Source organism: Mytilus trossulus, chromosome 6 (assembly GCF_036588685.1).
Source record: "Mytilus trossulus isolate FHL-02 chromosome 6, PNRI_Mtr1.1.1.hap1, whole genome shotgun sequence".
Classification (NCBI taxonomy): Eukaryota; Metazoa; Mollusca; class Bivalvia; order Mytilida; family Mytilidae; genus Mytilus; species Mytilus trossulus.
The window spans coordinates 60,930,513-60,951,382 of NC_086378.1; the positions used below are offsets into that span (position 1 = coordinate 60,930,513).

The window sequence follows — 20,870 nt, forward strand, 5'->3', positions numbered from 1 at the left end:
TATATAAATAGAACCTTAATATTTTTAGAAAGTAGTATAGGCAGATAAAAATTGCTGTTGTATTCAAGCAAGTTCCAAATTTGACACATTCCCAATAATTTGTATATATATATACCATGTATACATAGTCCCATTATTTTTCATTGTACTTCCAATTCCTCAAATTTGTTAGTTTATGGTATCTTATACAGTGTAACCGGCCTTATCCAACACCTGAGTATTCCAACATCTGTTTTAACTGACTCATATTCATGGTCCCAAAATATACCTTTCCTTGCAGAAAAAATAACTGAGTATTCCGACACCCTACTAATCCAACATCTTTTATCTGATCCCCAGTGTGTCTGATTACACAGGTTACACTGTAATAATAACCCTGAAACTTCTACACTAACCAAGAGTCATAAAAAATATATTGACATATTGAATATCTTCCCTTGTTGGCATGTTGAAAGTCAGGTGGTTCATGCTTAGGTCTAATAAAAAGCAGGGTTCATAACATCTTTTTATCCTGAAATGTTTGAAAACTGTCTGCTTAACACTAACCATTCATTCACAGATATAAGAAGATGTGGTATGAGTGCCAATGAGACAACTGTCCATCCAAGTCACAATTTAAAAAAGTGGAACACATCCTTTTGTATTGAAGAAACTAACCTATAAAATAACCAGAAGTATTAATGCTGTTGTTAAGATTTTGTTTTTATAAAACTTACACAACAGTGGTGTTCTGATTTGTGGCTGCTTGGTTGACAGGTTTGTTTCCACCAAACCATTTCTTTGTAGCACTAAATAATGACCTGTGGATACCCTTTCTTGAGGTAAGCTGGAATGACATATGAAGAATTATGAATCACTCAATTTCTAAAATACTACCATAGTTTAATAAACAAATAAAGACTATAGGACATTTACTTTTTTATTTCCCAAATCTGTCTTAAATGTTTGACATATACAACATTTCATTTATTAAATATATAAATGGGGAATATGTCCATGGGACAAGATGATGCCCCCACTTGCATATAATGTTATAAAGAGACATAAATCTAGAACAGTAAAAGTGCCGCTATAAAAATTTGTACTTGATCTGTGTCTTGTGGTAATTAGCATTGTGCATAAGTTTCATAACATTTGGTGTGAGGAAAACAAAAGAATGGAAATGAAAAATACAGCATTTTTTCATTTGTAATGGAGTATAACACTAGAAAGGTAAAAGTGACACCACAAAAATTCACACTTGGTGTGTTTTAAGGTAAGCATTGTCATAACATTTGGTTGAGGCATACTTAAGTTGGAGAACAGAAACCAATTTTGGGACGTACAGATGGATGGACAGACGGACAAGGGTCAAATTCAATGCCCCCCCCCCATTACAGCTGGAGCATAAAAATATAAAGTAAAAAAATAATTAAACACCTGAACTGATTTCCGTATATTGAACCATTACTTCTTATCAGTTATTATAATATAAATATAATATTAAGTGTTTTATTTAACATACTGGTAGCCCAGTCAAAATTATTTCAATACAAGAAAAATAAGCATTCTGTTAGTATTGCTTGGCAATATATAGTCCCCTACTGGTTAAAAATTCATTGTTTTGGAACAAAATGCTAACTTGATTTATAACTTGTCATGGTGTAAGCTTATTAACAAATATCAGGTCTATTTCTTAAAGCATGATGCAAAATAATGTGGAAAATTTGTTATATAAGTGAATTTTATAACTCTGACGGATAGACAGAGAGCACGATAAATGCTTTTTTGATGGATTTTATTGATTCTATTAAAAACATGTCACATTAATGTCCTACTATTTGACATTTTAACATGCATAAATACAGTTCTGTACAAATGTTTCTGTGTTAACAGTAATTTTGAGAATCTCATAGATGCCAACCCCTTGGTGTAATAAAAAAAAATATATTAAGGAGGTGCATTTAGCTTCCTATAAAAAAAACAATATATTTATTAAGGAGGTGCATTTAGCTTCCTAAAATTTTAAAATATTTTTAAGGAGGTGCATTTAGCTTCCTAGAAAGAAAGAAAAAATATTATTTTAAAAGGAGGTGCATTTAGCTTTCAAATAATTATTTAGTAGGAAAATAGAGGTGCAGTTAGCTTCTATTGCCATATTATTGTTTGTTTTAAACATGGATCTTAGGAATAGAAAAATCCCAGCTCCAAATTTTGGAAGGGGGGAAAGTATGAAGAATATGATTATTTCACAGAGCGGAACTGTTGAGCCTTGTAATTTGATAGATTTGGGTATAGAAGATGGTGTGAATTTATCTACCTCCAGCCCCACAGTAAGTCCTATGAACTCGCCTGTGCAGAAGATTAGGACGATTGAGGAAAGTAAGACGAAGTTGAATGATAACAATATTATTGCAATTCTAATGGACATTCAGAGACGATTAAAGAATCAAAATGATAGATTTTCTGAGCTCAAGATGAAAATTTCTGAGATAAGCACGCAAGTTAAGCTAAATCAGGAAAATATAGCTCAGTTAGTAATTATAAGGGATATCCATGTGGCTGAAAATATCACCAATACGCAGAATTGCAGTCAAAATAGCATAGGCTTTACCAGGACCACAACTGAACAAAATAACCAGGTATCAGTGACCCAACAATTAGCAGCTAATACAAGTACTAATAATCCTCAATATACACTAGTTAGCACAAATCCTATAAGAGTAAGTAGTCAGGTTCAGCAACTGCAAAGGGAAGAACCAAAACCTAGAAGCCCATTATTTAACGGAAAGCAGGATTTAAATGAGATAAAAGATCTATTTAAAATCGGGAAGCAAGAAAGAGAAAATTTTGGTCCATAAAATAGACATAATGTTGAGAAGAAAGACCAATTTAATACCAACAACAGTAACAGAGTAAATACATGTTACTCATGCCACCAAGAGGGACATTACAGTAGAGATTGTCCTTTCTCAAGAGGAAAAAGAGGGAAGACAGAAAATATGAATACTTTCGAAGGGAACCCCCAGTTTGGATTTACAAGTCAGGATTACCAGAAAAAGTTAGGACTATATAGCAGATAAGCCTACACTGGCCAAATATCAGAGCTTGTTTGTGTAGATTCTGATTTTTTTTATAATGTAGATACGAAACTTGTGTGATTTTTTGTTTATTGATAAAATGTGTGCGTGATTCATTGGTTTATTGAGAAGACTTGTATTAATATTAGTTTATACACTAAGTACATTAAGCACAAATATGTAGAGTATACAGTATTATAGATTTTTGAAAGTATATTGTGGTATTGAAATTGTTTTTGAGATTTTCAGTAAACAGGTGATTTTTTATCAGAATCTGGAATTTGATGATCCTATTAAATTGTTGCTGTTGTTGCAGTAAAAAAAGATTGTTTAATACTATTTTGGTGGGAAGCTGCTTTCGGTGGGTGTATATTGGCAGTTGGGATACTTTAGGTGCCATTTTTTTGTTATGGTGCGAGAATAAGTTAAGGCTAATGATTAGTCTATATTGCATTATACATTTAGGTTACACCATGGGTATGCTGAGCTATAGTCTACACCATTTTAGATATTTCTCGGGGAATACTGATGACTATTTTTTTTATTCTTTTGTACTAATTTTTATACTTATGTTTTTATGGTTCATCAGTATCGAAGATGGCGTATATATGTATACGCAGGGTACCCTTGTGGTATAGAACCTGATAGGACATTTGTTGGCTTATGGTAAGCCTGATGTTAAGAAGAAGTTTAGCTTCATGATGTTTATAGTTCCAGCGTCTGATAGAATGAAGAATCTTGGATTGAATTTTTAATGGAGTAACTGTATATTAGTGCTGTAACTGTATAAAAAAAAATAGAACTAGGTGTTTTCGTGACACTTTACTGTTATATAAGTATAAGAGAAGATATTTATATGTGGAAGAAAAAATAGTTAACTTGTTTTGCCTTTTAAGTATTAACAGGCGCATTAGTTTTTTATCGCAGATATTGTTTTTGTTAGAACATTAACAGGCGCAGTAGTTTGTTGATGTATGTTTAAGTTTAAAGATAGCTTAAATATTTGTTTGTTTTTTGACAAATTGGAGATGAGTAAAAAATGTTTTATTTGTATGATAGAGTAATATGTACATAGAAATATTGTGAAAAGAATTTTTAGACGTATTGTCAGAATTGCCAAGCCCATATTTCGAGGACGAAATGTATTCTGGTGGAGGGGCAGTGTTGTAAATGTGTGTTTTGGTTCTTTCCAAGTAAAAGAATATTGTTATTTATTGTAATAAGAGAGTTTATATAAGTTGACAGAAGTTATTTCTGGTTTTTAGTATATCGAATGAGTAATTAACGTACGTTTTACTTTATGTTATTAGCTGTATCGATTACGTCGTATATGGCGCAACTTTGTCATGTATTGTTCAGAACGTTACCGTTGGGTCAATATTTTAACGTGAACCCAAAAGTGTACATTTATGGGTTCTTAACTGGAAGAATTAATATGTCTAGATATGTTTATTCATAAGAGTGTATTATTATAAGCATTTTGAGTCGAGGACTCCTATATTTTATGTAAGCATTTTACGTTATGTTTTTCTTCCTGCTTAGAATATTTACTTCCAGTAATTTGAAATAAATAGCAGTGCAACGTCACATTCGTCAGTCTTTGCTGTGTTTCCGTTTGGCTTGCAGCAAGGCTTATCCCGGGGGGTCCTAGAGGTAAGAAGCAGCGCATTAGCTGTATGCCTTGCATTTATTTACCGTATTTATCATTGTAATATTAATATGATTAAAGATAATCCCAGTTGACCCGTACGAAAATACATGAGAAAGATTATTATTTTAGTAGTTTCGTCCCGTATGTTTATTATATATTATTGTTGGAATATTGTACTTGTATGGAAAGATATCGGCTGTTTAATAAAAGTATCATTTTTACTATTGATCATTCATTCACGCTACCAATGACGAGAGAGAACAGACGACAGATTTAATTTGACGTCCGTATTTATTTATTACTCCGTATATTTACTAGTTTTATGAGTATTCGTATTTGCTGGCTTTATAACTATATCAAAACATAGCAAGAAGCAGAAATTACGACACCCCTTTTGACACAATCAGTAACAAACTATGAAATTTTCTGTATTTTTGAAAAGTTTTCAGTAATCATTCATAAACGTGCACTTACCAATAAAAATTACTGACGAGTGGTTGCAAGGTGATGTGCACTAAAATTTGTTGTTTAACATGTTGTCAGTAGTATGTATTTCATTAATTAATTGTTCAGATGTTCTCGACTCGTACATTTTCGTTTTGTCAAGGAGAAGTAGAGAAAGGGGGAAAGCTACTTCATAAAATGCAAGTTTGCATCTTCGGAAGTCAGTTAGTTACTCAACAATAGGTTGATAACTCCTGAGAAACCGGAAGCATTACATTGGCGTTTTCTAAATACCGGACCAGGACGGAAAAGTAATGATAAAAATCTGTGTTTTACAAAATTGAACGGCGATGATTGGTAATCCGTAACTATTCGACTTTGACCGTAATAGCGTAGTTTTAATAGCAAAATCGGAAAAACTACGCAAAAATCGTAATGGTTGGCATCTATGGAATCGGCGGTTCCAAAAATTATTGTAGGAGGCACTTTTAATATAATTTGAAGGGTGGTGGATAAATTAGAAAGATATCATGGAAATTATTCGAAAGAATCAATTAGATTTCTATGTATGGCTTGGTAAATAAACCTTCCAATCCCCCCTAGTCCCACCCATACATTTAGTTTTGGCACATCCAACAGTGTTTTCATCACAATCACCAACCTGATCATTTAGAATCCTCATATGCTTTTCTGCCCATGGGATCAATGCTCGAACACAAAATTCATGTATAAATATTTTAAGTCTATCCTGATCACTGGTTGTCAAGCACATTCCATGTCCTGAAGATGGTTTGTTCTTATCTGAAGATTTGTTTTTTGAATAAGAGTAATTGTGACTTGATTCAGGAGATGAGGTACCATCTGGTGACAGCTGATCATCTATATGATTGATGGAGTTTGAAGAATGGTCCATCAATGACAGTGGATGGTCAAATAAATCACTGGAGCCTGAAGAAGCTGCTGAATATAAAGAGAAATAGAATAATTTAACAGTTACCAAGAATTTAAATACAATTTCAAAAATATACCACAAAATTCTTTGAATATTAGAAAGTAAATGGGTTATTTGATAAAGCCTTTAAAAGTCAAGACTGGCGTATAAAACTTAAAATCATAAGGCCTTGAATATATTATACTATTAAAACTACCAGCAATCTAAAAACTGATATTTTGAATCAGACTTTAAATGCAAATATAAAGGAGTAGGTCCAGTAAGACCCCTTTTTGCCCCAAAATATAGCAGTTTTACAAAATTGTTAAAATGTAAACTTTAAAGTTATTTATTGGAAGGAAGAATGCTTCTGCTACATAAATATGGGCGGTTTTTGACAATACAATGCACATGTATCGTGTACCAGCATCATTCAGTCATGCTAAATTACTGAAATCTTCACAATTTTAGTATTTTAGTCAAATTTTAGACAGTTTCCGCCTTAAATGAAAGTGGCCACATTTGTGTTCATTTTCAATATTGAAATGTAAGTTGTATTTGATGATTATACATAATATATATAAATGTTGAGGATGAACACTGATGCGGCCACTTTCATTTTTGACAAAAAACATCTGAAAGTGACATTTTTGGCATATTTGATAGAATTTTCATATTTCAGATTCAGAGCGTTTTTAATGACTACAATAGTTAAAATCTTGTACAGACACTGAAGTGTTTAAAAAGTGTCCAAAATCTTTCGTTAGATGAACCTGAAATTTGAGGCCAAAATCGGCCCTTACCAGACCTACTCCTTTCTATGGATTCAATAATGTAAATGAATGGCTGAGACAATTCTAAAATACGCACCATCACCAGTATCTGACAGGTCTGCCATCATACTGTCTGTGACACTAGTCTGATCGATATTTCCTTCCGTCACTTTACTAGGAAAGCCAGCATCATCAGCACCACTTCCATTGGCTATATCATAATCTGCTCCTTCCTACAAATATGTAAAGTAAGGCTTACACTGTCAGGAATTGTTCAATTATTAGACTACTGCCAAATTAAAAGGGATGAACATTTCATATGTATTTTGAGTTTTTGGCAGACAGGAAATGGAACACTGAAAGAGCATACATACTTGTCACACTACATGTCAAAACCAGATGAAGCTTTTTGCCATAAATCAAGAACTGATGATGTGTTGTTGCTGAAAAAAATGTGATAGGGATGTGCTAGAGTCAGATGTTAACACGCCGACACAAATAGATTTCCTGCATCATGTCCATCTATACACTTATATAGCGGAATATATTGTATACAAAAGGTCATTATCTAATTTACAACTTTTGTTTTTATTTTAGATATTTGCAAAGTATGACATACAGTATCCCTTGCCTACCAATTCCTAAATAGGAAGTACAGTTTATAATTGGACAATGAACTATATCCTCATACCAAATGTCAGAATGACAACAAGTAAAGAAATAAAAGAGGCTTCCAATAAACCTCTGAAATGCCTGCACATGATTGCATTGTGGGTTTTTTGGTGTATTTCCTTTTAAAAAAAGAATTAGCTCATGCACAAAAAGGTAACTAAGGATATTTTGAAATATGCATTATCTCAATAGAAAGCACATCCATGCAATAAATTCTACAGTAGACATGAAGGCCAAAAGAACCAAATTACAGAAAAACTGCAAATACATCAAAAACAAATGTGTATGCATGTTAAACAAAATTAATTCTTAATGCAAAAAAGAAATAATGAACAAAACATATGAACAAAGGTTATTTAAATACACTTTGATAAAATATGTTATTCCCTTTAAAAAATGATAAAAATTCTTACAGATTTTCAAATTACTCTCTTAATCTGTTTTGTTTACAAAAATCTATATCATGCAGCTAAACTAGCAAACTATTTGGACAAAAACACAAGCTGTCAATAAATAATACTTTTATCAGCTAAAATCTATTTTTAAATGCTTTATTTCCAGTTTTTGACAGAAAATACAAACTGATTGATTGTGGCCTATAAAGTGAAGAAGTTACAAAATTAAAAAAAAAAGTCATTACAATATGAACAAAATACATAGACAGCATTGATCCAGATAAAAAGAATGACCCCACATACAATGGACTTACCCATGCTATGAAATATCTAGTTTTTTGTTGTTTTTTCTGGAATTAAAATTAACTAAACTATCTAGTTACAGCTATAGAAACTAATTAACTCTAGTAACATATTCTAGAAGTTAAATTTTCATTTAAAAAAATATATACATAAATCAATACCAAAGGCAACCAGATGCTCCGCAGGGCGTAGCTTTATACGACCGCAGAGGTTGAACCCTGAACGGTTGGGGCAAGTATGGACACAACATTCAAGCTGGATTCAGCTCTAAATTTAGATTGTGATTAAATAGTTGACACAGCATAGGTTTCTGACACAGAATGAATGTGTTCTAATGAACTTAAAATTTTTGTTTTCTCTTAGAGCAATTCACTATGCTGTTGAATATTAATCCTCTCAAAAAAATGTTTGAAGAAATTTTCTTTTTATTTATGAAATTTCAAATGAGAACCAGATGCTTCGCAGGGCGTAGCTTTATACGACCGCAGAGGTTGAACCCTGAACGGTTGGGGCAAGTATGGACACAACATTCAAGCTGGATTCAGCTCTAAATTTGGATTGTGATTAAATAGTTGACACAGCATAGGTTTCTGACACAGAATGAATGTGTTCTAATGAACTTAAAATTTTTGTTTTCTCTTAGAGCAATTCACTATGCTGTTCAATATTAATCCTCTCAAAAAATGTTTGAAGAAATTTTCTTTTTATTTATGATATTTCAAATGAGAAAAATTGAACCCAATTTTTTAATCACATCCCCCTTTCCCTTATTCCAAAACTAATCTCAATTAAAATATTCTAATGGAGTTTGCAACAATAACTACTCATTTAAATACATCATAAAATATTAAGATGTAAAAAAACTGCTTGTTATCACTGAATGGTAAAGATTATTTAAATTTATCTGTTGGTAGTAAAAAGTGAATATACATTGTATATTGTATATAACAAAGATTTAAGTTGATTCTGGACAAAGAAAGATAACTCCAATTAAAAAAAAATCTTGCAATAAGATATTTCTTGCTTACTATTTTGGACAAAGAAAGATAACTCTAATTAAAAAAAAAATTGCTATTTCACAATATTGTGAAATTAGGTATTTCTTGCCATTGCACAATACTGTGCAATTGAAAAGACTTGCTATTCCACAATACTTAATATAATAATTTTAGATCCTGATTTGGACCAACTTGAAAACTGGGCCCATAATCAAAAATCTAAGTACATGTTTAGATTCAGCAAATCAAAGAGGCCCAAGAATTTAATTTTTGTTAAAATCAAGCTTAGTTTAATTTTGGACTCTTTGGACCTTAATGTAGGCCAATTTGAAAACGGGACCAAAAATGAAGAATCTACATACACAGTTAGATTTGGCATATCAAAGAACCCCATTTTTTCAATTTTTGATGAAATCAAAAAAGTTTAATTTTGGACCCCGATTTGGGCCAACTTGAAAACTGGGCTCGTAATAAAAAATCTAAGTTCATTTTTAGATTCAGCATATCAAAGAACCCCAAGGATTCAATTTTTGTTAAAATCAAACTAAGTTTAATTTTGGACCCTTTGGACCTTAATGTAGACCAATTTGAAAACGGGACCAAAAGTTAAGAATCTACATACACAGATAGATTCGGCATATCAAAGAACCCGAATTATTCAATTTTGATGATATCAAACAAAGTTTAATTTTGGACCCTTTGGGCCCCTTTTTCCTAAACTGTTGGGACCAAAACTCCCAAAATCAATACCAACTTTTCTTTTATGGTCATTAACCTTGTGTTTAAATTTCATAGATTTCTATTTACTTATACTAACGTTATGGTGCGAAAACCAAGAAAAATGCTTATTTGGGTCCCTTTTTGGCCCCTAATTCCTAAACTGTTGGGACCTAAACTCCCAAAATCAATACCAATCTTCCTTTTGTGGTCATAAACATTATGTTTAAATTTCATTGATTTCTATTAACTTAAACTAAAGTTATTGTGCGAAACCCCAGAATAATGCTTATTTGGGCCCTTTTTTGGCCCCTAATTCCTAAACTGTTGAAACCAACACTCCCAAAATCAATCCCAACCTTTCTTTTGTGATCATCAACCTTGTGTCAAAATTTCATAGATTTCTATTAACTTAAACTAAAGTTATAGTGCGAAAACCAAGAAAATGCTTATTTGGGCCCTTTTTGGCCCCTAATTCCTAAAATGTTGGGACCAAAACTCCCAAAATCAATACCAACCTTCCTTTTATGGTCATAAACCTTGTGTTAAAATTTCATAGATTTCTATTCACTTTTACTAAAGTTAGAGTGCGAAAACTAAAAGTATTCGGACGACGACGACGACGACGACGACGCCAACGTGATAGCAATATACGACGAAAATTTTTTCAAAATTTGCGGTCGTATAAAAATTGAACCCAATTTTTTAATCACATCCCCCTTTCCCTTATTCCAAAACTAATCTCAATTAAAATATTCTAATGGAGTTTGCAACAATAACTACTCATTTAAATACATCATAAAATATTAAGATGTAAAAAAACTGCTTGTTAGCACTGAATGGTAAAGATCATTTAAATTTATCAGTTGGTAGTAAAAAGTGAATATACATTGTATATTGTATATAACAAAGATTTAAGTTGATTCTGGACAAAGAAAGATAACTCCAATTAAAAAAAATTCTTGCAATAAGATATTTCTTGCTTACTATTCTGGACAAAGAAAGATAACTCTAATTAAAAAAAAAATTTGCTATTTCACAACATTGTGAAATTAGATATTTCTTGCCATTGCACAATACTGTGCAATTGAAAAGACTTGCTATTGCACAATACTTAATATAATAATTTTAGATCCTGATTTGGACCAACTTGAAAACTGGGCCCATAATCAAAAATCTAAGTACATGTTTAGATTCAGCATATCAAAGAGGCCCAAGAATTTATTTTTTGTTAAAATCAAACTTAATTTAATTATGGACCCTTTGGACCTTAAAGTCATAAGAAACCTCAAATAAAAAAAAAATAATGCATATGTTTTTTATAACTCAATGGATAGTTTTCATTGTAAAACTTATGTACATATACTTTTTTCTGACGAAAATTCTTTAATTTATTCATATTTAGAAGAAGTTTACTTAATTTGAATTGCTTCCTTCCAGCAAGCAATTCCCCCGATATATTTTCCGTATGCAAGGTGACCTCAGTGTGACCCATCTCGTAAAAATCCGGTGACCACAATACGCATGGATGTCCGTAAAATAAACTATTATCTGAATTTACATGTTAAACACATGCTCAATTTCCATGCTTTTTTGTTTATTTTTCGTCAATTGTTGACAAACAGGTGACAATCGTTAAACTTCGGCTTCAAAACACGAACTTTAATTACCTGCCATATTTTCACAAGAACACTGACCGATTGAAAAAAAAATTGACGATTATACGAAATTTACACGAAAAAAATGATAAATTCGAGCACAGAAGACTAAGTTTATGATGTTTACATGCATTGGTTTAAGAATTGGAAGAACATTATTTTTCACCGGCCACTCGTTTCTTATGACTTTAATGTAGGCCAATTTGAAAACGGGACCAAAAATGAAGAATCTACATACACAGTTAGATTTGGCATATCAAAGAACCCCATTTATTCAATTTTTGATGAAATCAAAAAAGTTTAATTTTGGACCCCGATTTGGGCCAACTTAAAAACTGGGCCAATAATAAAAAATCTAAGTTCATTTTTAGATTCAGCATATCAAAGAACCCCAAGGATTCAATTTTTGTTAAAATCAAACTAAGTTTAATTTTGGACCCTTTTGACCTTAATGTAGACCAATTTGAAAACGGGACCAAAAGTTAAGAATCTACATACACAGTTAGATTCGGCATATCAAAGAACCCCAATTATTCAATTTTGATGAAATCAAACAAAGTTTAATTTTGGACCCTTTGGGCCCCTTTTTCCTAAACTGTTGGGACCAAAACTCCCAAAATCAATACCAACTTTCCTTTTATCTTCATTAACCTTGTGTTTAAATTTCATAGATTTCTATTTACTTATACTAAAGTTATGGTGCGAAAACCAAGAAAAATGCTTATTTGGGTCCCTTTTTGGCCCCTAATTCCTAAACTGTTGGGACCTAAACTCCCAAAATCAATACCAATCTTCCTTTTGTGGTCATAAACATTATGTTTAAATTTCATTGATTTCTATTAACTTAAACTAAAGTTATTGTGCGAAACCCCAGAATAATGCTTATTTGGGCCCTTTTTTGGCCCCTAATTCCTAAACTGTTAAAACCAAAACTCCCAAAATCAATCCCAACCTTTCTTTTGTGGTCATCAACCTTGTGTCAAAATTTCATAGATTTCTATTAACTTAAACTAAAGTTATAGTGTGAAAACCAAGAAAATGCTTATTTGGGCCCTTTTTGGCCCCTAATTCCTAAAATGTTGGGACCAAAACTCCCAAAATCAATACCAACCTTCCTTTTATAGTCATAAACCTTGTGTTAAAATTTCATAGATTTCTATTCACTTTTACTAAAGTTAGAGTGTGAAAACTAAAAGTATTTGGACGACGACGACGACGACGACGCCAACGTGATAGCAATATATGACGAAATTTTTTTCAAAATTTGCGGTTGTATAAAAACCATAAACAAAACATTCTTAAAACAGAAATGTCTTTGCAAAAAATTTGCAGATTCATATCAATTTAATAAACCTTTTATACGTCACATGTGAATATGAATAGCCATAAAGTAAGAAAATAATATAAACATTACAATTTTTCTACTACCCTTGAACCAAAATTAAATAATTGTACTAAAACACACAAAAAGACTATGTTCTATTAGAATTTTTTTTTCTAGAACTTTGTTAAAAAGTCTAACTACAAGTAATGGAAAATCAATTTTAGTATCAGCAAAATCATTTTCACAAGAAAATTGCACAAATGGTAATAAGTTACAAATCAGTCTAGCAGCTAATGAATACCAGTCTCACAAAAACTTTAAATGTACTAAGCAGTATGACAGTATCTAGTCTTAAACCTACCACAGGTTGTTCAGTATTATTTTTGTTAAGGAACTGACTCCACGGATCAGGAAGGTTATTGTCTGTCTTTAGACTCTCAGCTGTATGGATACTTCTGGAATTGATGTTTAAAAGATGGCACACATTTGCTCCGTAAGTAGACTTCATACTTTGGTAAATAGCATCAGCTCTGAAATAAAAACCAAATAACTTAATTACCTGTCAGAATGAACAGTGTTTTCAGTTATATGTAAACCAATTTTAAGTTTAAATAATGCCTTGGTGGGACATGAATACAATTTTGAGTTTGCGGATAAAAATTCCAAGTATCATCTGATAAGATTTTTTTTATTGTTTCTAAAACTTCTGAAAATGTACTAGATGATCAAATTGGTATAAAAAATATTCATTTAAATCTAAAAAATCAACTGATAATTAGTCTGAACATGTATTTACCCAATACTATGGTAACAGATGCTTGACATAAAAGTTACATATACAACTGGCATGTGGAAAAAGAATAAATGTTTGCATGATGATTTACAATCTAGATTTAACAAAGCACTTAGCTTTTCCATTTTAACAGTTTTAAGTCAATAAGAAAACAGGTGGTCATGTACTTGTTTCATTCAATTATTGGCTAGTTTAATTGCATAGGCGGAAATTTGGTTGATTATATAGCAGTGATCGGGAAGGACGTGCGCCCTGCGCCTATAGCGCATATTCACCAGAAATGGCGCATAGAGTGACAAATGTAAGCGCCCACGTGGCGCATGGTATTTTTCACATCGTTTCGAAACGTTTAGATATCGTCAAATAGATTTCCGATCGTGTTCCGTGCCGCCATGTGTGTTTACACAACTGTATATTGTTCCTCCAAACATAGGAGCACCTATATATTTTTAGGACGTCTTGGGCTTCCTATGGTAATAGAACCATGCGGTTTAACGTCTTGGTGTTTTCCTATGGTAATAATAAAACCATGCGGTTTAACTGATAACCCAAAAAACGTAATTAACCATCATTCATGACATAATTTTTTATAAACAACTTTACATTTGTGAAATGGCTATTACAGACGAGATTTAACTTTAATAATAATCTTTTAATTTAGTTTAGCTTGCTATTATTACGATTGAAAACCCCTGAAGCCTTTTTATAAATATAGTTTTTGTCTCCATAAAAGGCGCTTAACTGTCCTTGTCTTTTTTTGGTCTTTGGCTCGTTTTGACATTTTGTAAACATGACTTCAGCGAATTATTGTTTTGTTCTATCAATTAATGGTACACTCTACTGTTATTCATGTCATCTTGATGAAGTAATAATAATAATACAAGAAGTACAGAGGACGTTCCTGAAATGTCCTCTAATACGGAACGTCTGGAATGAGTATGGTATCGACGAAGACCCAAATTTAATGTTAAAAAAACATGAACATGAACAAGCCAAGGCAACAGTAACAGTTTAAACATTGAAAATAAAGGTTTATCTTTAATATTGTCCGTTTTGGAAGAAGTTATTTTATATTCATTGAAATTACAGAATCACAGGAACAATATTATTTAAAATCATGAAGGTAAACTTGTACCAACACCTCTTTTCCAAAACATGAGAAAATAATGATTCTTTTTATTTTTTTACAGAAGTCAATTTGAATGGCCCACTCATTTGACAACATGGCTCATTATTTTTTAAAATGGCCCATTGAATTTATTTTTGAGGGGCCCTGGGCCCATAGTGAAAAAAACCTTCAAGATCACTGTATAGGGAATCACTGAAGTATGACCGGAGCGGGTCCCCCATAGGTCCTTCAGTGGGCTCCCCCTTATGAAAAGTTCTGGATCTGCCACTGAATTGTGCAGTGTTTTAAGTAATCTTTATATTTTAGTTTAAGTCTAGTGCCTTAAATTTTACCAAACTGTTTACCAATATTTCACATAAAGCTAGACAACATCTTTTGAAGATAAGACATGCAAAATACTAAGGTTTCATATTTTTCTTGGGAGTAAACATTTTTTCGTTTAGCACTTAAATTCAACCACAATAATCCTCAAAAATTATTACCTAGCATACACTAAATAAATGCAAAGTTATCAAAAGAAAACAAACTTTTACAACACATTAGAACAGAACATTCAGATTGGTACAATAAAACAGTGTGTAAAACAACCAAATAAAATGGTGGTATAAAATCAACTAAGTGACAACACTCATAGCAAATGACCAATCAACATAAAGTTTGGTAAACACCTGACGCCTAGACTTTGATACTGATTTATGTCATACTTTGCATCCTCTCCTTCAATGACATCATGAAGTAAAACATAGTATCTTAGGGTACCAGGACAAAACCAACGAGGGATTTTACTGGGATTCTGGGTCTGTTGTGTCGTCTGCTGGTTTACTAGACTGTTGAACATGCTCAGTGGATCTGTATGTCCTGATGAAACAACAAATACACCTTCAAACTGTTAAGGAATTTTGGCAGTCTAAATTTAATCTATAATCTACATGTACATGACATGAGTATTTGTCTGACACATTTTACATTAATTACCAGTACTCTATGGAAATTTACTTTTTTTTTATGTAAAAATGCATGAATATATTTCATTATTCTTGTCTGTTGAACTATGCGATCTGTCAGCTCAAACAAAAGATTAATATACTTGTAAATGGATGTCCATCATCACTTTCAGAATTTATCATAATGTTGTTTATTTTGTTGTCAGGCATATTCTTTTAAAAAAAATAATCTATAATAATTTCCTTTGTAGTAAAGTGTCCAATGCATTCCTTCATAAATCAGATTTTAGCTTTGAACAATCTTTTATTTTTCATATTTGGTCTTTTGAGATTAATTGCTTAGAGTAAAAATACTTGGCTTGAATAACACATACTATATCAAACACAAAGTCGAATAACCATTAATTACAAACAAATAGTTAAACTTGTGACCTTTAGATGTTACTTAAGGTTATCTTAAAGGATACATCCTAAACAATGGTTAAGAAAGTCGTGGTCACTTGGTGGTAACATCTGCAGAAACTTTTCTCTGTATGCCTCAAACCATGGGGTTGTAGCTACAAACATTGAAATATATGCGTTAGTCAGAAATATCTTTTGGTCCTGATATTAAGAATGATATGTAACAAGACTATTATTTAACTGGACTAAATTAAACACAACTGGTATTTATCTAAAATCATACAATGTATTTTTCTTCCCAGAAAACACCAAATCACCTTATTTTTTTGGCGATTTTACAATATAAAGACCCACAAAACAAATATATTTAATATGGAGGGGGGATTAGAAAACTGACATTTAGATGTAGAAATTTTAATCAAGCACACAAAACTCTTTCTTTTTCAATCTGGACAGCAAACCTGTTAAACATGACCCCCTGCTAGGTTTATTAAAAAAAAGACCAAATATGGATGGAATACACAAGACTACACACTTTAGAAAACATACATGTTAACTGTAAATCATAGTTGCCAATGGATACCACATTCCCTCTGTTTCCCTCTACCAGCTGTGGTTGCGCTCCAGCTACAATATCATTGAGGATTTTCTTGGCCACAGACTGCTGCGGCAAAGTTGCTGACATGTCCCTCATGGTGATTTTCAAATGTCTTATTGTGTGAGGAACATTGTTTGGATCTCGTATGTGAACTACAAATACAAAAAATACTTTCTAAAACTATGAGTATATATATTTTGAATACATAAAATCTTCTCTATTTATAAACTCTTCATCTGACAAAAAAAATACCTTAGTTTCCCTGTAACCCCAAACTCAACCCTTTTTAATAATATCAGAAAAATAAACCAATGTGTTGTTCTCAGTTTTGGTATGGTATGGTTTTATATAACATAGTTTATTTAACCATCCTAAGTCATGTTAGTCCTTCATATTTGGCCGCCCCAAATTGATATCCAATGAAATCAACTGCTGCAAGCATAAAACACAATGATCTCTTTTCTAAGATGTATCATGTAGTAAATACAATTCTTTCATTTGTTTTCATCATGTAATTATTAATTTAGTTTAATTGAACAATTGATACAGTAATCTTAATTTACACAATAAAATGTAAAGAAATCCCACCCATCTCTGTTTGCATGCATTTACTTTTATCTAGTAACTAAAAGTGCAGATTTATTCCATCTTAAATTAATTTGTAAAGTGTGCATCACAGCATTTTCTGACTGTGGTCTGTGGACATTACCAAAATTTTCTACAGACTTGAATATAAATCAGGAAAAAGGCTAAGGATATGTTATTTTGTGATTTGCTAGGGACTTTTTCACCAGAATACAGTACAGACAGAGTAAAACCTTATTAAATTCACAATGAAAGCAATAATTACAGCATTCTGAAGTTCTAATGTGGAGTTTTTGCAACAGTTTATATCACCTTACTTTCCTTTGTTTTTGGAGTGTATTTCATGTACTTCAATGAGCCCCGCTTTTACTACACCATTTCCATGTTCAATAAACAGCAAACTATGGGTCAAACCCAATCAATCATAGGGAGATAATCTCATAACAGTGAACTATCAAAAGGTATAGATCTCTGTCTGAATTGTATGTGGTGACACTAGCATAATGTGCATCTTTTTATTACTTACCATTTATTGCTAATAACAAAAAAAAAAACATGCACTCTTGTTCAAGTATTCTACCATCGCTACTAGTAATTATGACAATTTATTTTATGACACCTGAATAAAACAAATCTAAGTTTTGTTCAAAATTCTAAATATATATAAATATATAAGAGCAGATTTTTTTGCTTTAAATAAATCATGCAAATATCACAGAATTTATTATGAATTATCATTCCTATAATGGTACTTTTTTTATGGAAATTTGCAGTGTGAAAAGTTACCTACAGTTTAAAGTGCTTATACAAAACCTGCAATATGTCCTTCTCAATATTAATCTACTCTAGTAAATACATGTACATGTAGAACTTCATTGTCAATTTGTCATACACATACTCCAAATCTTATCATTTTGAAATTATAGTAAACGTAAGGAATGCCTTAAAACACCCATTTAATGATTTTGTATACATACACTAGTTAATAGTTATACATTTTTGTATATACATTATGTACATTTCTCTCATTCGTGCATTTGTATGACTTGGTTGTTTGAGTCATTCCACTAATTTTTTCCCCCTTTTGTTACAAAAATTCACTATATTGAATAAAAGTTAGTAGATACATTTTGTATTTGAAGTGTACATAAATCATGTAAGCTCCTAATAATTGAATAAACATGAAATAGCATTCGTTATCAGTAGAAAATAAATTTAATGATAATTTTGACAATTAACAATTTGAAGGTTTTAAATGTAATCAAAATTTCCAGTTAAGATTCTACTATCAAAGTACTCAAGCCCAATAATGTCAGGAAGAATTGCCATAGGATGCACAACAAGTATTACACAAGGAGAGTGTTGTAATCTTTCAATCAGTTTAAATGAGGTCTGGAGCTGGCATGTCAGTAACTGCTAGTAGCCCTTTGTTTATATATACATCATTATCATTTTTTTATAGTTTCTTTCGAGTTTCGTTACCTATTCTGACATCAGACTTCTTTAAAAAAACTGAGTTTTACTGTGCATATTGCTGAGTGTTCTTTATTCTTCATTGGCTAGAGGTATAGGGGAAGGGTTGAGGTCTCACAAAACATGTATAACCCCACAACATTTTTGCACCTGTCCCAAGTCAGGAGCCTCTGGCCTTTGTTAGTCTTGTATGGGTTTTTTTAATTTAAGTCCATTTATATAATTTGAGTTTAGTGTCACTTCCATTTTTACTGAACTAGTACTCAATTTTATTAAGGGGCCAGATGAAGACTACCTCCGGGTGCAGGATTTTCACGCTGCATAGCAGACCCATTGGTGGCCTTCTGCTGTTGTCTGCTCTTTGGTCCGGTTGTTGTTCTCTTTGACATATTCCCCATTTCCTTTCTCAATTTTACTTAATTCCTTCATTATTAGCATTATGCTGCATATGAAATCAAAACCCATTTAAATTCAGAAATAATTCCTTCATGTCATGCTCTATGCTCATTTTAACATGGGTAGGAATTATATTTGTCGATATTTTACACTGAGCGTTAGCGAGGTGTAAAATGTGGTCAAATATAATGCCTACCCATGTTAAAATGAGCATAGAGCATGACATGAAGGAATTATTTCGATTCTAACATGGCAAATACAATATATTTGTAGGTCGAAGCGTACGAAAATACCGTAAGAATGTTTGGCTGTTCCCGTTTCCTCTCCGAGGAGTCTGTATATTACATTTCATATTTGATAAGTTTAAAAACTACGAGCAGGGTAAAATATATGTTGTTTGATAAAAATATATAATACAAGTTTATGTTAGCTGCTTAATTGTAAATATTTAAAAGGATAACGATGGAAATAACGTTAATATAAAAAGTCTGTGCGCATGTGTCAAACATATTTTTTGTGCTCATTAGAACACGGCTTTGTTAACAAAGCGTAATAAGGAAGTCATATTAGAATCAAAAATTAGAACAGGGCATATTCTGTTTCATAGACAATAAATTTCCAGCCAATTCTGTTCTTCTTCTACCACTAAGTAACAACAGACATTAGGTTCAATTTACTGTCGATACATTTATTCAAGTAGTTGCAACTTGACAAAGTATTGGGTTGAGTATCTAACAGATAAACTGTATACCCTTCCAACTACTTTTTATCTTTGGATTTAATAATTATAAGGGCAGTCAGATTGACAAGTGCTGTGTGTTACTGTCAGTTTTGAAAATTGATTTAAATATAACGGGTAAGAAACATAAGTAAAGCATGTAGTGTGATAATTCCTTTTGCAGCTGCAGTTGTCATTGACCAACTTTTAACAGAAAAGTAATGTCATGCTGTTTTGAAATTGCAAAATTATAAATATAGGGACTAAGTATGACATAAGGTCCGCCCCCTTTTACTGATTATGCTCAAGCACTTATCTAAATGAAACGGAACCATTCTTCAGAGTTAAGACAAAGCATATATAAGTGTGGTTAATATACTAAAGAAGATTCACCTTCTGACGTTAACCGGCAAAAAGGTTGAACAAGTTCCACAAATGTCAAATTATTTTTCTGACATAGGACTTCCGCATCACGGCTGCATAACACAGCAACATGTGGATTAAACGTGTTCTGCACAAACTCTTGTGCATTCTGTTTGCACTGTGCCATTATTTCTATATATTTAAGAAGTTACAAGGCTGTTATTGATCGATGAGTCGTCGTTTTTTGCTCATGACGATCTGGATTTCATCTGCCATATTTACGATCATGCGCATAGTAATCTTGAATAGGGGAGGTAATTACATTACCTAATACCGAGCTTGCAATGCAATCAATTCATAAAATCCGTCTGTATTGCTTTGATCATTGAAATTTATTAACATGCAGACACTTTGTTCAAGCTTAGTCTGACTATTATTAAAATGCAGACACTTTGTTCAAGCTTAGTCTGACTATTCTTCTACACTTTCTGCTGTTTAAAAACATTTTGACTCCTTTGATCTTGTCGTAATGAAACACATCTTC

At 32.0% G+C, this 20,870-nt stretch overlaps 1 protein-coding gene across 9 annotated transcripts in view; it reads right to left on the reverse strand.

Moving 5' to 3' along the window:
• Positions 1–20,621, reverse strand: part of LOC134721626 (trafficking protein particle complex subunit 8-like) — a 43,296-nt gene extending 22,675 nt beyond the window's left edge. For 2 of the 9 annotated variants that reach the window (XM_063584741.1, XM_063584736.1), the window contains exons 1-9: positions 20,357–20,621; positions 16,743–16,943; positions 16,259–16,348; positions 15,552–15,726; positions 13,287–13,455; positions 8,240–8,275; positions 6,956–7,091; positions 5,816–6,114; positions 717–826 (exon numbers count right to left, since the gene is read on the reverse strand). In XM_063584741.1, the coding sequence (XP_063440811.1) occupies positions 717–826; positions 5,816–6,114; positions 6,956–7,091; positions 8,240–8,275; positions 13,287–13,455; positions 15,552–15,726; positions 16,259–16,348; positions 16,743–16,943; positions 20,357–20,513 (1,373 nt within the window). In that variant the 5' untranslated portion in view covers positions 20,514–20,621. Of the gene's footprint in view, positions 1–716; positions 827–5,815; positions 6,115–6,955; positions 7,092–8,239; positions 8,276–13,286; positions 13,456–15,515; positions 15,727–16,258; positions 16,349–16,742; positions 16,944–20,356 lie in introns of all 9 variants that reach the window. The other 7 variants (XM_063584739.1, XM_063584734.1, XM_063584742.1 and 4 more) reach the window with 5 other exon arrangements.
• Positions 20,622–20,870: the final 249 nt, after the last annotated feature.